The sequence below is a fragment of the Protopterus annectens genome, chromosome 14.part0 (assembly GCF_019279795.1).
Source record: "Protopterus annectens isolate FY-2018-M chromosome 14.part0, PAN1.0, whole genome shotgun sequence".
In the NCBI taxonomy this organism is placed as follows: Eukaryota; Metazoa; Chordata; order Ceratodontiformes; family Protopteridae; genus Protopterus; species Protopterus annectens.
Genome location: NC_056748.1, coordinates 9,684,856 through 9,703,631, shown reverse-complemented (window position 1 = coordinate 9,703,631; position 18,776 = coordinate 9,684,856). Strand labels below are relative to the sequence as shown.

General features: G+C 36.8%; 1 protein-coding gene across 9 annotated transcripts in view; it reads left to right on the top strand.

Annotated features, from left to right (window-relative positions):
- Positions 1 to 18,776, top strand: part of ADD3 (adducin 3) — a 3,087,715-nt gene that overhangs the window by 2,399,652 nt on the left and 669,287 nt on the right. For all 9 annotated transcript variants that reach the window (XM_044055712.1, XM_044055702.1, XM_044055704.1 and 6 more), the window contains one exon: positions 18,233 to 18,384. In XM_044055712.1, coding sequence (XP_043911647.1) covers positions 18,233 to 18,384 — 152 coding nt within the window. The remainder of the gene's footprint in view (positions 1 to 18,232; positions 18,385 to 18,776) is intronic.

Sequence of the window (18,776 nt, the reverse complement as noted above, 5' to 3'; positions counted from 1 at the left end):
CCAGTCAGCTACCCTAAGGATCCTACAAAGGGTACCATTTATACTCTGTAAAATTAATGCTAATACAAATGGTAGAGTGTGACCGAAGCAGCAAGTCTTTCAGGAATGGCCACAGTGTCTCTAAAACAAGCATAAGTACTGTCATGATGTTAAAAGTATTGTATAGAGGACCAGCCACAATGAAAAGTATTACAATATTTAATGATAAATAATAAAACAGGAGAATACTGAATACAATAAACAGATTTTTAACCACAGATATATAAAAATAATACAATTGGATAGTTTCTCACAGATGCAGAAAACAATGCTAAACTATTTTCAGTAAATGTCCCTAACTGACTAAGGAATTACCGTTTCCCTGACTATAAAGCAAGACAAGCTGATGTGTGCTGAGTGTCTTACCACAGCAAAAGCCAGATGATGTCTGTCTTTGTCTGTGTGGATGTGTGAGATATATATCGTGCCAGAAATATTTCCTATCAGGTTCCAAAGTGCTGCTACAAGAGTTCCAAAGAAACCAGATGCTGGTTAAAGGATAGCACCTCTGGTCACCTGACTCTGGTACAATACACACACAGAGCTTTCCTAAGGTCTGTGGTAGCATCTGAAAACTATAACACAATTCTAAACTTTCCACCCTTCCAGGGTTCTCCGGTAAACATACACACTTGTGCAGTTACAATATAACCTAATATACATACATACATCCTTTCTGTCCAGCAGGACCTACTGTTGATGCATTAACACAAGTAGCTTTAGAAATATATTTTTAACTCAAACTTCTGTACAAATCAGTGTGATAGTCAAATAACATAACATTCTTTACAAAACTCCAGGTAGCTGTGATGGCATATGTACACATGTACTGCCATACTCTCCCTGGCACAGACAGCACTACCTCATAACACCACAGGGTGAACCAAGGCAGTTTGTCTCTGAGGGAACTGAGGGACTCCTTCAAATATTATTCCAAAAAGATGGCCAAGGTAACTTTATGGGAGGTATGTTTCTGTAGAAACCCCAAAGAACAGGAAATAAACGACAGCATATTTTTCCTTTTGCTATTCCAGCTTCTTCTGTAAGAGATCCAAAGGAAGAGGGTTTAATTTCTTCTAGGTTATTTAAAGCTTGCCAGGCCTTTTAATCCTCTCAGTCACCCCCCCCCCCCCTTGTACTCCTCATAGGAAATTCTCCTCTGAGAAGAACTTGCTTCTGATTAAGAGTCTGATGGATTGTATTATTCTTCATAAGTGCACTCACTTTTGGGTTTTGAATTAGAGGAGAATAACACCCTCTCTTGTGATTCCCCAATAAAGGACTCCCCTTTGGGAATACTATTTTAAAATGATGGAATATTTCAAATGGGAGAGCATTTAAATATCAAAATAGCAAAAAGGATACTGTAACCTCCTGAGCATGGAGGTGCCTCAACCCTTTGCTACACCACCAGCTTGAGCCTGTAGAGGATACTTTTATGTCTGCTTTTTTGGCTCCAGATTCTCAACACCATGCACTTAAGAAGCCGGACAGACATTATAATGTTCTGGAGACCATTGAGTTCTTTTACAAACCCTACATTTCATCCTTGTGTATTTCTTTAGACTCTGATTGGGTGTCTAAACTGCTACCTTCCACAAATAACATTCCCTTATGACAAAGATAGCAGGGCTGTGGACAGATAGATAAGTAAAAAAAAATTACAAATCAGCCACCCTGTGTTTTACAGCTGTGAACTATCAAACACACATGCCTAGATACTTGCTTTCCTTTTTGGGTAATATAGCCAAAGTGTTTTCTGACGTACCAGTCTGGGAGCTTAAACTTTCTTTACAAACTTCATAAACTCTGCCTCCCAGGTGAGGAGGTATTCTGTTAAATTCAGGTATGTTGCAGCTAATGTGTGTTCTAGAGCAGCTAATACTGATTCAGGTCTTGAAAGATGTGCTTGGCTGAGGTTACAGTCTCATCCTTATGTAAAATCCAAACTAACAGGTGCTCCAGTAGACAAACATAATTTTTTTGGCAATGCCTTGGGCAAAGACTTTCAGCAAATTAGAGGAGGGAGGGTAAGGTTATGCAGTGGTTTAAGCAGCTGTTAATTCCTGTGAAACTTATGAATAGGAGAAAGAATCTGAACCATTTTTATAAGCCCCAAAAGGCTTCAAAGCAAAAGGGTAAAACATTTCCAAAAAAGATGTAACAAGATCAAACTATGACTTTTAGGGACCCAAAAGATTTTTTTGACAGAAATTAATATTTCTAAGTACCTTCTTTAGCCAACCTACAGTCCACCTCAGTCATTCTCCTTCCAAAAGTGCAGGGAAATGTTCTGTTTTCCTCCTGTTTTGAAAACTCATAACTTCAGTCTTGGCTTTTGGACTTAATAGAAAATAGTTTCTGACTTCAGTGGAACTTTCTTCTCATTCCTTCAGGGATCCCTCAAGTTCTATCCAGTCAACAACTTCTTATTTTCCCAATCATTTCATATATGTTTCTTCAGGGAGTTATTGCACCTCTTCTGCCCAGTTAAATTGGGAAAGGTTTTTACTCCAGATTTTTTCTGGTTCCAGGCAAATAGCCATCTTTTGGAGACCTGTTTTAGATCTGTGCAAATTATACACCTTTGTAAAAGTTCCAAAGTTCAAGATGTTAACCCTTCAAAGACGGTTTCCCCTCCCTTTTCCTTAAGCATTCCTATATCAAAAGAATGCCAATATGTAGATCCCTATCCATGCAAAGCAGATCAAGTTTTTGATTCTTTGCAGTGGGATATTACTTTCAATTTACTACTTTGCCGTTTTGATTTATCCATAGCCCCAGGAGTTTTCACAGAATGTTACAGCTCCTTTCACAGCTTTTTGCAAGCTCCAAGGCATACATGTCAAGCCCTACTTGGGGAAACTACTTGATTCAAGGTAATATCAAACAAGAAACCATAAAGATCCTGGACTTTGTAACCAACTTATTTTCCACATAGGTGTTATTCTGAACCAAAAGGAGTTAACCCTGAATCCAAACTAATCTTTTGTTTACCTTGTTTGTTAGTTTTTGAGAAATTTCTTCTAACCTCACTAGCCTTCAAATGATTTCAGTAAGAGAGATCTCGAGAACGCTGAGATTTATGACATTGCAATTCTAATGATATCACATGCTTGACTTCACATGAGGAAAATACAGTGGTACATCAAAATGATTTGGGGCCAGTACTGCCACCCTCTGTCATTTCCAGTTCCACTCTTGCATTTTGTGAAAGAGATATTTTAGTGTGTCATCCAGATAGTCTGTCCCTGTTTCCCTTTTGCATCCAGTCTGCCCATTAGACATTTGCAACAGATGCCTCGGAATTTGCATCGGAAGCCTGTTCAAAAAGTGTCAGTGTCCAGTGAGTTTGGTCCAAGCAAGACAGAAAGAAATATATAAACATCAAAGAAATTTATTCCTTTCAAACTATGTTATCATCTCTAGAACCCAGGACCACGTCAGGTAGTGACAGACAGTACCACTGTCCTGTAGCATACCAACAAATAGGGAAACAAAGTCCTGTTCCATCTGCAGACTTGATATGGTCACCTGGGAAATGACAAATGAAAACAACCTTTTCCTTCAGGCTGCTTACATTCCACCAAAACTAAATGCAATGGCAGACTGTTGTAGCAGATCCAAAGCAGGCCTTCATGAATGGACGTTGAACCCAGTGGTCTTCCTTCTTATTGTTCACCAGTGGGAGAGCTCCTCAGATAGACCTTTTTGCCTTCACTCCAAAGAAACTGAAGTTTTTTTTTTGCACTGCCCCTTGTAAAAAAGTCTGTGGAATGGGCACTTTTTTATAGTAGGAAGGGACATTTCTTTGTTTCCTCTTCCTTTATTCTCATTCCAAAGATCTTTCTGAAAATTCAGAAAGATAAACCAAAGATTCTTTTGCCACTTGAAAAATTACTCCTCCCTCTTTCTTCATCTCACCAAGAGCAATCAACGCAAGTCACCCCACAGGATAGATTTACTTGTACTAGAAAGGCTTTTTCATTCATCTGCTGTTTTGATTCTTAACTTTTGATTCCTTTCAGGCACCGTTACTCTGAGGACATGGTCTAAGGACTAAAGCAGGCAAGGGAAACCTGCTACTAGAAAGTCCTATGTTACAAATTTTCTATATGATACCATAATAAAGGTCAGGAGTCAGCATGCATCTCAAGTGGTGGTCCCAACTGAACACCCTATATTGGGGTGAGCCGCTCAGCTCAGGCCTGGTATTAACTTCCATCAAAGTGCGCACCTGTAAGCTATTTCATCGAGTCTACTTATTGATCCCCCTTTCTTCATGCTATGAGGTCAAACAGTTTCTTAAAGGTGTCCTTCACTTTAGGCCCCTTAGGAAACCAGTTCCTTGGGATCTGATTTATCTTCTGGAAAAGCTAACTTTATCTCCTTTTGAACCTGATTGGTCTACTTCCTTGAAATTCTTAACTTGGAAACCAGTGTTGCTAGTTGCCTTAACCTCAGCCAAAACAGTCTGAGTTGCAAGCTCTTATGTATACTCCTCCTTTCTTAGTCTTTCATAAAGACATGGTGAGTCTCAAAACTAAGCTGTCCTTTATGCTTAAAGTTGTTACAGTGCAATCCTTAAATCAACCCAGCTAAATCTTCTAAATAAAAGGAAAAAGTTCTTTGCTTGTTAGATGTCCACAAACAACTGAGGGTATATCTGTAAAAGACAAAATAAAATAAGAAGTCTGACCTTTCATCTCCTAAAAAGGGAAGTAGTTAAGTCTTCCAGTCACTAAACAGACCATTTCCATGTGGCTTTCATTTATATATCCTTTTGTTATTCTTTTTTTATGACAAATACATTCAGGGACAAACAAAAGCCCATTCCATCAAAGCTATGGCTTCTTCAGAAACCTTTTTCAAAGACTTAGATTCTAAGTCCATTATGCAGACAGCAACCTGGTCTTCTGTTCACACTTTCACAAAACACTACAAGTTAGATGTCTTCTCCAGAGCTAGAGCAGGTTTTGCCAGGTCCATTCTTCAAGGCTTGCTGGACTCCAGCTCTGTGGCTTCAGCCTTCCGTTAGCTTTGGGAATTGTTCAGTGAGTGGGGAGTGCTGGAATAGTGAGCTAATGAAAGCCATATTACAGTTGTTTAAGACCTTACCATAAGTAAATTATAAAATAGATCACCGTTCCAGTATATACTCTCTCAATTCCCACTTTTCTCTTTTCTTTTTTGTTTACGGTGGAAACCTTGCATTCCCTCCTCTGTTTGCTTATGACTTTGTGTATATTCTTATGAGCGCTAGTCTTAGCCTTTTTATCTGACCTGTACCTCTCTTAAGTACCAGCAGTATTGTAAATAGGTCACGGGTCAGACATATGGCACGTGAAGAAGCTGCCTAAGTTTTTGTACACTGGCCAAATGTACGGTATCCTTGTATGTTTCATAGGTGAGGACTACTGCAATAGTGATCTGTTCAAACATTTATTGTTAAGGTAAGGTCTTACACAGCTATGCTTTCTTGTATAAAGTTAGCCAATTCAGAATACATGACATCTGATTGCTTAGAGTGATCAATAAAAGTATTTCTTAACTTGGAAATGCCGTGGCCAAGTTTTGCAGCACCAACACCACCTCATTTATGTAACATTGTAGACTTTTGGCCCATTCAGAAGACTGGGCAGTGAGAGAGAGAATATGCACTGATGATAAAACTAAAGAAACAGAATAGTGGCTTTGGATGAAAAATAAATACTACTTGGGCAGCATTTTATAAATCTTAGAAGGTTTACTTGCAAATGGCACTCTTCAAGCCATTTTTGGAAGGATTCCTTTGCCAAATTCAACAATCCAGTGTGAAGAACAAGATATTTCAGAACTCAATTATTTCATTTATTTATATATTTATCCTGTGTTGACCTGGTTAGTCCCACTAGGCTAGTAGCCTGTTTTCATGAGAGACCTGAGTTAGTATTTATACTATTAGGGGAAATTTGGCCAGGTCGTTGAGGAATTTCCTCTACTCATCATTGTTGTGAGTGGGACCCTTTTTTGCAGAAGCACTTACTGTTTCCATTCCAGGCATAGAGGTGGCCCAGAGAAACAGGGAAGCAGATGGGGAGAGAATGAGATGATGGAGAGGTGAGATAAATAGAGAAGAAAGCAAATATCAAGACCAGAAAATGTGTGCAGGATTATGAGGAGATGTTTCAAAGAAATCTGTTTGATGGAGATAAATTATCAAATGATGGATGTATACAGCCCTCCAGTTGGGAGAGTTACGGGGTGATTTACTTAAACAAATGTGATGCAGAGTGAGACAGAATATGAAGGAAATGTTTCCTGGAGGACATTATGGAGAAAATAGAAAAGGAGGATGCAGAGACAATCCTGAAGAATAGCGGTGAGATAGAAAAGAAAACATAGGCAGAGAAAGGAAAAAAAGTAGAAAGGGGTAGCAGAAAAAAGGCAGAAAAACATGAAAAAAAGGAACTACATGTTAGAGAGCCAAAGTAAAGAAGACAAAGAAATGGACAGGAATGAAATGTGGGGCAATTTAATAGCTCCTTTGGGTGTAAAACACATGAGGTAAGAGCATTTTTTTCTTATTAATAAAGAGACACTTTGTGACATATTTGAGACTTTTTTTAATGGAAAATATGGGTTGCCTCGAGCCGATCTCTCGGCCCGGCCTCTAAAAGCTCGAGAGAGTGGTTTCACCGCTCGAGGCTCCCCTTATATCCCAGATCCGCTTTTGCCGCTACAGCTTGAGGTTGGTTTTCTACGGTTCAGCTTTTCTATAAAAAGTTACTCTTGTTCCCCCTTTTTTAGTTTAATTATTTTTCCTAGGGAGTGTTTGTATACTACTGTTTGTGTTTGTTTAATTTGTGTCTATTGTCTGGCCTTTGCACCTGCAAGCCTCCCAAGCATCGAGGTCTCGGCTCCGCTTCTGAGCCGAGACCAGTTTCAGCTCCCCCCGGCTCGGCGGAGGGTTATCGAGGTACCCCCGTGTGGCTCCGACAAGATCTTGAGCCGACAACCAGAAAGAGGTCTAGGTCACCGCGGCTCCCGTTCATTCGGCTCCAGCTTCCTCCTTGACTCTCTTGAGCTCGGGCGGGGTCGGTCGGAACTTGTCCCCCCCTCTCCTCTCGGTGCTTCGGGCGCCAGGAGTTCAGAGGGAAATTGGCCAGCCCTCAACCAAAGGAGTCTCGGGTCCATAGAACCCAGGCAATCGAAGCGTCTTCCTATTCAGCCAGTGCCAGCAGACCAACTAGGATCATCTCAGTATCTTGAACAGATCGGTCAAGAAAACAAGATTTCGGATGGTCACGCTGCAATCCATTCTTCCATGTGCTCTATAGACCTACCAAGCATCTCCTTCTGATGGCCAGAGATTACACTTTAATGTCTCACACCATTATGATCACACAGGACAGTCCAGGGCACATGGCAACCAAACGAATGCCACTTGCACATAAATGTTCTGGAGATGAGTGTAGTGAGAGAGATATTTCCATTTCCTCCTTTCCCACTGATCTCGATCCATCGGTTCATCTCCATCTACTCTTAAGGTTATTATCATGGAAAACTCTCTTTCTGGTGGCTATCACATCAAATTTAAACCAGTGCATTGACCTCCCTGTCTTTGGTCTGAACAAAAATTACACTGTCTGGATGTTCATACGTCAATTAAGGTACTACTTGGACTTGAGGACGAAACAATTCAGAAAATCTGATCAGCTGTTTGTCTCGGTATCTTTATCCAGATGGCTAACATCTCTGATTACCCTTGTTTATGAGATTAGACACAAAAACTGCCTAGTAAGCCTAAAGCCCATTCCACCAGAGCCTTGAAGACAGACTGCCTATTGACACCATTAATTTTGGTTCCACTGTTCTCAGGAGTCTGTTCGTCTTCTTCTAATGGCTAACTTCTCACCCTCCTCCCTGGCCTGGACAGACCTAGAGGAGTTGTGATGCATATTTCTTGTTTCAGGATGTAGGTCACCTTTCTTCTTCCTGTTGTTAGAAGTGGACTCTGTTATAGTTGTTCTGTTTTATATTGTTACTATCATAAGCTGGGGCATTGTGGGATATAGAGCCCGGTGGAACCAACTCTCGAAGCTTTAGAGTGGCGTGGGGGCCGAGATCGGCTCCGAACCCATCCAGCAAGAAGAAGGCGAGAAGAAGACAACTAACATGGAACGTTATGGTAAGAACATAACTTCTATTTTTCTTTGGAGAATATGAAAAAAGAAAGACTGTAACCCATGGAATCTTTGTGATAAAAGAATTTAGCAGGGAAACAAAAAAGAAAATTCATGTACAATTTTGAATAAAGGTAGACTGGTAGACTTTGAAAGGACATTTGAAAACTTTATGTAGAAAAATACTGGAAATTACACAGGTCTATGGACTGGTGGCTGAGATAGTAATATTGTGTTAAAATAGAAATAGAAAAAAAGTGTGAAGGAGAGTAGGGGTGTCATAAAATACTGGGGACAACCCAAAACATGTTTTTGTTGTGGAAAAGAATGACGTGATAAGTAATTTTGACAAAAGAAAATGTTATATTTGTTGGAAAATTAAACATGATGCAAAAAATGTGAATTAAAATGTTATAAATGTATTAACATTGTACACTTATGGATGGGTTGCAAAAATGAAAATAAGAGTAAGAAAAAAGAAAGAAGAAAGTGAACAAAGAATGAATTTTAGGAGAAATAGAAGAAAAAATAGATGAGAAAAAATAGAGTACATAGAAGAAGGTTTTGAAATAAGTGGTGAAGAAATAAATTGGGAGGTAGTAAAAGAAAAAAAAATAATTCTGTTGGTAAAAGGGTAAAATACAAAGACATTTTAAAGAGATAAATATAAAAGAAAAAAAGAAAAGAAAGTGGATGAAAAAGAATATATACAGCTAATGATTAGGAGTTGGTATAATGGTTAAGGTGTTTGACTCACAGACACAAGGTGTACAGTGTTTGATTCTCAAGTTTTGGAGGGTAATTGGCTAGGCTTAGAATGGCCTATTATGAAAGCTATAATAGTAATTAGCTATGAACTTATGAGTCCATGAATCTAAGGAAAAGGGAAAAAGTAAAATTAAAATTTTAGAGGAGTTCTTCTTCTTTCGGCTTTTCCCGGTTAAGGGTCGCCACAGTGGAACTCTGATCCGCAAATGATTGGCAGTAGATTTCTACAGTGCCGAGGTGCCAGCTCGATGTCCAGCCTTCAACGAAGGCACGACCTATGCATGTTTTTCGAACGCCACTTGACCGTGGGGAGGACATGCAGACTCCACACAGAAGGCGCTCCAGCTGAGAATCGAACGGGAGAACCTTTTGCTGTGAGGTGACAATGAAAATGTCAGAGTGCTTTTTATAAATGAATAGTGTCAAGAATTTAGTAAGAAGAGTAGGGATTTTGGAGTGGTGTAATACGTGTGATAATTATTAGAAGACACCATATTTTTAACAATTGAAAGAAAGATTACAAACAAACTATGCGGAGGAAAGATAGTCTGGAATTTGGGAAATGAGAGATGTTCTGGAATAGCCTCATTATGTAGAAATACAGCAAATACATTAGATGTAACTTTATCAAAAACAGGAAGGTTAACTATTTTAGATTTAAAATGTAAAGAACAAGTATGTAGAATTATAACATTATATGCTTATATTAATTGTACAAAAAATAATTGTAAAGAAATGGAAAGTTTATTTCATCAGATTTTAGACTAGGTAGTGATAAATATGAGTATTGTAATAACAGGAGACTTTAATTGTAATTTAAGAGGCAAGCATAAAAAGAAAGGAAATGACATGAAAAATGTTAGAAGTTATAAAATGTGGAAAGTTTAGGCTTTTTGACAAAAATTCATGAACTTACAAAAGGGGTATTTATAGAATGTGAATACATTATTTTATAGTATCATAACATTTAGTTGTAGGATCGGAACATTTAGTTATAGGAGAAGGGGATTTAGTTGAAACAGGATTTTCAGTTCATTTTGCAATGTGGCTTGAGATAAAGGAAAATGAGGAATTTATAAAAATAGGCAAAGGAAGAAAAAAAATAAATGAGACAGCGTGGAAAGAATAAGGAGAGATATTAGCAATACAGTTATGGAAATATCATATTACTTTGACAACATTTTATACAAATTGGTCTAGATGGTGGATGATATTTAAGGAAAATTTAAAAAAGTGTTTTTACAGTGTCAGTATGATGTGAGAAAAGTAGAGAAAGAAAAATATAAAAGAACTTATAACAATGCATTGGAAGAATTAGACCATAATGATAGAAAGTGCTTTGCCAAAGAAAAAAAATTGTATGAAAGAAATCAAGAAGCAATACAAGAATTTATATATAAACAAAGATATGTTTCACATGGAAAAATAAAAGTATTAGGTTAATTAAGCAGATTAATAGAGGAAGGTGGTAGTGTAATGAGAGAAATAAAAAATGTAAAAGGAGAAATTGAAAGAACTCAGGAAAACATTATGAACAATATAGTACAATATGTACATGTAGTGTTTAAAGAAAAAAGTATGTAGTGGAAAAACATGGGAAGGAAAAAAAGTTAACAAAAAAAAAGATTAAAAAGTTGGAAAATGAGATTTCCTTAGATGAGATAGATAAAGTATTAGGACAAGTAAATATAGATTTGTCTGCAGCACCAGATTGAATAGGGTATGAAATGTATAAAAATTTAAGGGATTGGCAAAAGAATATATTTTTAAAGATTTTGAATGAATGGTTAAGTTAAGGTGTTTATGTATAAAGAATTATGTAGTGGAATACTTAAATTCGTATGGAAGAAGGAAGACTGAACACAATTAAAAACTGGAGATTGATAGTATTGGATAATGATTGTAAAATATTTATGAAAATAATACAATAGAAATTTGAAACTAAAATGGAGAATATTATGTAAGATAGTATCTGTAGTATCAATGGGAGGGGTTGTCAAAATTATCAATGATAGAGAAATAGTGGATGATGATATGAATAGAAAAGATGTGAAAGTCATGATAGGAGACATTAATAATGCATTTGATACAACTGGACATTAAATCTTATGGTATTAATGAAAGAATATAATATAAGTGAGAAAGTTAGGAAATTATGTATGTCAGCATATAGTAATAATAAAGTAAAGATACTTGTAAGTGGCTGGTTAAGCCAAGAGGGTACATAATAATAGTGATGTGAGACAGGGATGTCCAATTAGTTGTATACTCTCTACATTAGTTATGAATATGATGGTATGCAAAATAAATCATAAAATGAAAGAGGCAAGGTATGTAACACCTGAAGGGTTAAGAATTCCAGTTCTGTTAACATTTACAGATCACATTATAATCATTTCAAAAAACAAAATTGGGATACAAGAAGTAATAGTTTTCACAAATGAGTGTCTTGAGATGATAGGAATGGCTTTAAATAAAGAGAAAAGTAAAGGTTTGGTGATGTAGTAAAGCTAGGGGTATATATTTTACAATGAATGAAATTTCTGTATCTGGAATAAAGATGTAAGTAGACTTCAGTGGGAAAAAACAGTAGAAAAAGTAAAACAAACCTGTCTTTTTCTGGAGAACATATAACTTCTCATTTAGGAAAAAGGCTTATTTGATACTACTGATAATACTGATGGGGAAAAATAGCATAATTAGCAAGCATATTTGTATTGCCAGCAGTATTTGAAAAGGGTTTATTGCAGATAATTTATTTCATTTATATGGGGTTCTAAATTAAACCCAGGAAAAGAGGAGTTTTGTTTGTAAGAGGAATGAAGTTTAGGGTAAATTATTACCCAGAGGTATTTGTACTTCATTAAATTTGTGCAAAGTGTTAAAGTGGATAAATGAAAAAGATAAGAGATTAGTAGCAAAACTGTATAAATATAAGTATGATAAATGTTGGGGTGTGGTGAAAAAGAGTGTATACATGAATAAAGATGTTACCAAGAAGAAATATTATTGTGGAAAATAAAAAATTGATGATACAGAAAAAGATAGAAAATTATAGTGTAAGAATGTAGTGATAAAGCTTTACTATATACAACGTGGAAATCCAGCAGATGAAAAAAATTAAAGCTGTAAAAATAAGCAAATGGTGTAATTAGAAAGTAGAATGTCAAGATTTTACCAGTAAAATAAATATGCCCTATAAAAAAGAAAAGTGATAAAATATGTTTGCATTGTCAAGAAGAAGAAGAAAGTATTAAATAATTAAAGATTTTTGAAATGTAGAAGAATAAACAAGTTATGTAAAGTTTTTTTTCGAATGTATGAAAGTAGTGGATAAAATAAACATGGCTATGGTTAAATATAGATATTATGAGAATAGAAATAAAAATATGATAAAAATAGATAGTTATTTTATGTTGACTGGGTTATATGAAATGAAAAAATAAATTATGTTTAATGGTCAATGGATTTTAGCAACAATATTAAGTAAAATCAGATGGTGATTACGGAAGGAGTGGGGGTCTAATAATGATGAAAATTTAGTATGATTGTAAAGGAAATTATGAATATGTGTAATAGATTTTCATACCTGTATATTTTACATTTGTAAAGATTTGTAAATATGTAAATATATTGTAAATAAGAGTTCTTTTGTATATAAATAAAGGACTGCTACTCTTTTTGATAGGTGCCATGGGATCTTTTATATTCACCTTAGCTATCACCAACTCAAGCAGATGGAGCCTTGATTTAAAGTCTCATCTGAAAAATGACATATGCAGGAGTGCAGCACTCCAGTGTCAGTAATTGATCTAACTGGTGTGGGAATAGAACCCACAGCTTAGGTGAATGCTACCTGCTGCACTGCTGACACTGGTAATTATGTATTATGAATTCATTATGTCTGACATTAGTATTATAATTAAAGCCATAGTCAGGAGTAGTAGACTGTATTTCCTTGTATACTTTAACAGGCATCTGCTGTGAATATAAACTGGTGACTGCTACAGTGATGTCTCCCACTGATTTCATTTGAGAAAATGTACCAACCTTGTCTCAAACAATTTTGATAGACTAATGCTCTTGGCTTATTTCTTTTGTGGAAGAGGTTGTCTGTCTTATCCCTCATCTGACCTGCTGTCTCCATTTAGTTCATTTTTGTCAGTTGTACGGATTTTGGGTGAACCAGTTCAGAATGCTTTTCCAGCTCACCCTCAGTGTCTGTTAAACCTGCCCTGTGATGATCATGGTTGCTTACTTTGTTCCATTTTGCTATGGAATTAATTATTTGATAGTAATTGGAGACACCAGCTTCTTTATCCGTGTGAGACAGTTCATATGATTCTAAACCCATTAGGCCTCCTGATGGCTGTTTTTGGCATTTATGGGATTTCTTGGTGTGTTTATTGCCTGGTTTTGGTGATCACCCTCCTGTATATCCAGTTTCACCAGTCTTTTTGCTCATATTTTGACAGGCACAAATATAATATAAAACTGATACTACATTACTGTGACAACCTTTTTACAATAGATAGTGGGATAGTACCAACATCATTTTCAGCTTCTCAAGCCCGAACTACTTACAGACCACAATATTGCAGTGGGTCACTTGTATTTCAGGCAGCTCGCATGGGCTACCACTTGACTGCAAGTACAGCAGCCATAAAGAAGGAGTTGGAGTGAATGGAGAATTTAGCAGTTTTAGGTTCAAGGGTGACTGGGAGGTGCTGGGTTGGGTTAGAAAGTGAATGGAAGTTTTAGGATTAAGGTCAAATGTATGGGCTTGTATTAGGGTTAGTGAACAACTGCAATTTGTAGGTTTAGCGAGCAACTGGAAGTTTTGGGTTTAGGGAGTTACTGGAAGTTTTATGGTTGGAGAGCTTGATTTCAGATTAGGGTTAGGTAACAACTGGGAGTTTTAGGTTTAGAATGCAAGGTTCTTGTTAGGGCTAAGAAGTGACTGGGAGTTTTAGGGTTTGGGTTACAGAACAAGGTTAGGGATTATGGCTAGGGACCAGGTGGGACTTTTAGGGCTAGAGTTAGTGTTTTGCATAGGCTGTCTATGCATTTAGTAAGACTGAAATAGTGAGAAGTTGGGCATTTTGCCTTTTCAAGCAGGTAGCAGCGAGCAGGACAGTCATGAGCTAAAGGCACACAACAGCTGTGTGAGATCCATAATTCTGCAGCAACAAATTTCTCTTGGAGACAAGCATCAAGATGAGCAACTTAACCAGAACACTTCTTAATTCAATACAATGTACATGCATATGTCATTCCTCTGTTGGACAGATCTTCCCCCATTAATATTTAGTGTTTTATAGTACCTTTGAAATACCAGACATGGAAATGTATAGGCTGATATGGGCTGATGCTGTTCTTCCCTAGATTATATATGTGTTGTTTGAGGGGGGGGGGTCTTTGATTTTGGTATAGGTTAACACCTGATGGTTATTGTTACCTCTGATTGTGTGCCAGTGAAATATATGGAACAAACGCAGTACCTTTATTTCTCCAGTTTCAGTCTCTGGTTTGTACTTTCATCCCTTTTTTGTATCTAAATGAAAACAAGTGATGCATTCACCTCCAGTGGGGTCATTGCTGACATGTAAGAGGCCTAATCGCTTTGGACTTAATTTCTGGCCTCTTACAAAGTGATATTTCCCTTTGAAGGCAGGAATCCATATTATCGTGGAATACTTGGGATAGGAGCTCACTTAGGGTTGATTAAAATAAAAGAGATATGACATCTGGAATGAATGCGAGCAAGTCTGTGGGTTAATCAACTAGGGGAAACGGGATAAATAGAAAAAAGAGTTAAAGACATATTAATTTAAATTAAAAGCTCTTCCTTCCATGACAGACAGTTGTGCTTATTATAGCCAGCAATGCATGATGTTTATATTTTAGAATTCATCATTTCCTTACATAATTCATGTTTGTTTCATTGAATTATCAAAGCATTAGAATGTAAACAAGTGTGGTATGCCTGGTGGTGGTGGTAAATCAAAGCATCTACTTGCAATGCCAGTAGTACCGGTTTTGAATGTATCTTGGGTCATCAGAGGGCTTCTTGGGTTGGAAATGCTGAGTTTTCTTGGCCTAGCCTTTTTACTTACTTGAGGAGAATCATGAAAGATGTTCTGTAGCTGTGCAGGGGAGAGTGCATGGGCATCATAGCTTTGTTTTCTTCTACCCCCCTAGAAACTTAGAAAAAAGTCTTTAAGCTACCTGTGTCAACTGGCAAAATGACTTTTGCTGACCCACAAGTACTTGGAACCCTTCTTCTATCAAAGGTCCATGCTTTATAGCAGAAAGACACTGTTTAGAGTGTTAGATGAATGGTAGGGGATACTGCATGGCAAAGTGGCACTGGCTGCCTGCGAGGCACCAGTTGGGTGCAAGTGAAGAACAAACAATGAAGAAAAAAGTAGATTGTGATGACTCACTCAGAGAACTCTTTAATAGAAATACAACATTTAATTTCATTTTTATTTAGTGAATTAGTAAGCAATAAACATAATTTCATCTGGGCAGGACATATACCTCTCCACTGTACAGATTTTCACCTCACAGTTTTGGTCTGTTCCTCATAAAATTTGTCATTTTCTGAATTTTTGTGTCAAATCAGTGAGGCATGAATTCAGTAAATAATGACAAGTCATCTGAGTTTCAGACTTCATGTCATTCAGAAATTGAATAGTAACACAAAACCTTTTATTCTAGCAAAAAGTCTTCAAGCTACCTGTGTCAATCGGCAAAATGACTTTTGCTGACCCACAAGTACATGGAACCCTTCTTCTATCAAAGGTCCATGCTTTATAGCAGAAAGACACTGTTTAGAGTGTTAGATGAATGGAGACTGGTAAGGGATACTGCATGGCAAAGTGGCACTGGCTGCCTGCGAGGCACCAGTTGGGTGCAAGTGAAGAACAAACAATGAAAAAAAAATAGATTGTGATGGCTCACTCAGAGAACTCTTTAATAGAAATACATTTAATTTCATTTTTATTGTAGTGAATTAGTAAGCAATAAACATCATTTCATATGGACAGGACATATACCTCTCCACTGTACAGATTTTCGCCTCACAGTTTTGGTCTGTTCCTAATAAAATTTGTCATTTTCTGAATTTTTGTGGCAAATCAGTGAGGCATGAATTCAGTAAATAATTACAGTCATCTGAGTTTCAGACTTCATGTCATTCAGAAATTGAATGGTAACACAAAACCTTTTATTCTAGCAACTTTCTAAGTTTATAAGAGCAATATTTAAAATTTGTCCCTATGTTTGAGGCTTTGTCTCCACATTATATTCGGCTGTGTCCAGATTTTTTGTGCTGAGGTTGAAAGCTATGAATTGGACAGCCAGACAGCATTTTCTCTTTTTCAGATATCCGTGATAGCCAATTGCTTTTTGAAATATGTGATTTTGTAGAATAGTCAGCACTTACTTGCAAAAGGATTTGATTAGAATTTTATCAGAAAGTTCAAGTCCACTATTTTAGAATGTAGTTGTTTCTATTGTTTCCTTTGATGCTGTTTTAGATACAGCGTCTTTTTCCCCACAATATTTAGAGGAACATTAGAAATGTTTTTTGCATTAAAATATTGGGGCATTTTCCATTTTTAAAATTTGTTTTCAAGATGCAGCTGCCTAAATATAGACTATCCTGAGAAATAAAGATGTGCAACTTTGTTATAAACAGTTCTGTAGTCAAGCTACACTTTTTAACATTAACTGTATACTGTGTAGAGAATGGAAGTAATTTTGTTTTTGGAAGTAGGTCAGTACAGTGGTGTAGTGGTTAAACACTGCTTCCTTACAGAGCTTGTTTTTAATTGCTTTGGTTCCTGGCTGGGGTGCCTTCTTTTTTTAATAGATCTGCCTGTCCTCCTGTGACCACATGACTTTCGACTAGGTGCTGCTCATCCCCAAACCATATTGTGTGTGTGTGTGTGTGTGTGTGTGTCTGTGTCTGTGTATCCACTGATTGTCATCCTGTCCCGAATTAGATTCTGTGTGTTGTTTGTGCCCACTGAGTGCTGAAATAGATTCTGGCTTGTCTGAAATGGATAAAACTGGAAATATGAGAATGTATGAATCAGTATAACATGTTGAGATGCAGTGTTCTGACTACAGATGGTTTAGAAATAACGTTATCTTTATCAAAAAGTTTAGAAATGAGTGTACTACAAGCTGAGTTTATGTGCTGCATTTGGATGTATAAGGCATGTTTCTCACCTGTCACATACTGATATATGTCACTCATTTTTGGCTGTCACAAACTCTGTACAACAGGGAAAGAGTGGTATTCTACTTTGATTTTACATTTATGATTCTAAACTTAACTGGACATTCATGATGTTCTGTAGTATACAGATGTAAATGTAAGTGTACTTTATTTGACTGTTTTGCTGTGATGTTCTCAAGTTTAATCGTTAAGCACACATTTTCCTCACTTGTTACATATTGTCACGTTTGTGCGTAGAAAGGTTGATAGTGTCTAGTAATTACATGGTGTAAGAAAGTGTTTGGTTGTAATATAAAGAACTTACTGTATAAACTTCACACACTGAAATATTTGGTAGATGTAATGTAAATTATTTTTAGATCAGACTAGCTGGAGTTCTGCCGGAAGTGATGAGCTGTTACATAACCCGTACCTTCTTCTAGTCGTGCATGTGCATAAGGAAACATGCACAAGTGTGTTAGCTTGTAACATGACATCAGATAGAATACTGACTTTATCAAAAATGTATTAACTGGTTAAGCCTACTGGACCTATATCCCTTTTCAGGAGAAACCCTGGAGTACTGTCTGGTTTAATGACCAAATTTGTCACACAGTAAGCAAATGGAAGCTAAGGGATTCAAACCCTGGAGAACAGGAAGCAGCTCGTTGACATGGCCTTAACCCTCTGCAATAATTGGCAGAATTCCTTTAAGTATTTTTAAATTTCTGACAGTCATGCTTTATTAAAGAAAAATTCAGATGCATTGGGAAATCTGAGTTCTGGCTTTATCTTTTTAATCAGAAAGAGAAGTTGTTTCACTTTTTTTAAACAGCAGGCAGTCATCATCTGTGTAAATATGACATTTGTCTGAGATGCACCTATATAAACAACTCAGTGTTTGTCCTCAGTAGGAAAAGGAGGGCGGCCTTTTGATGACATATTAAGGGTGAAGCATGCTTTTTGAAGAAGGAACAACGTAAATTAAGTGCAATTCTTTTGATTTATGGATTTATGTTTTTTTTTTTAGGTCTGGGAATGTCTATGCCAATCAATGACTTGTATGGGGTCGAGATGTCTTCCTATGCAAAAGGAGAGAAAATGACAAGGTGTAAACTAGCCAGTTTGTATAGAGTAGCTGATCTGTTTGGGTGTGTACACCTAACGAACTCCTACATTACAGTAAGTGACAAGATTTTTCTGGAACTATGTAATACAGAACGTTTAAATATAGCATATAGTGATTTTATTAATTTTTATTATTATTTCATCTCTTAGAAAAACTGGAAATATATATTCACCTGAAGACTGATTTTTTCACATTGTGTTGCATTTCAAAGATGCATTGATGTACTGTAGACAGACCATTATGATATTATCTGGTGTATATTATCTGCTTGAGATATCTTTCTTGGTTTCATGAATAAGCCTGTAAAATTTGAGTGTGGTAAATGAGAGGCAAATGATTTTAACTTCTGCTGTGTGATTGCTGGTGTTGGAGATTCTGGAGTTCATTAATGCAACTTCCTTTGGCGGAAGTTGGAGTTCCAAAGTGCATACCACCACCTATTATC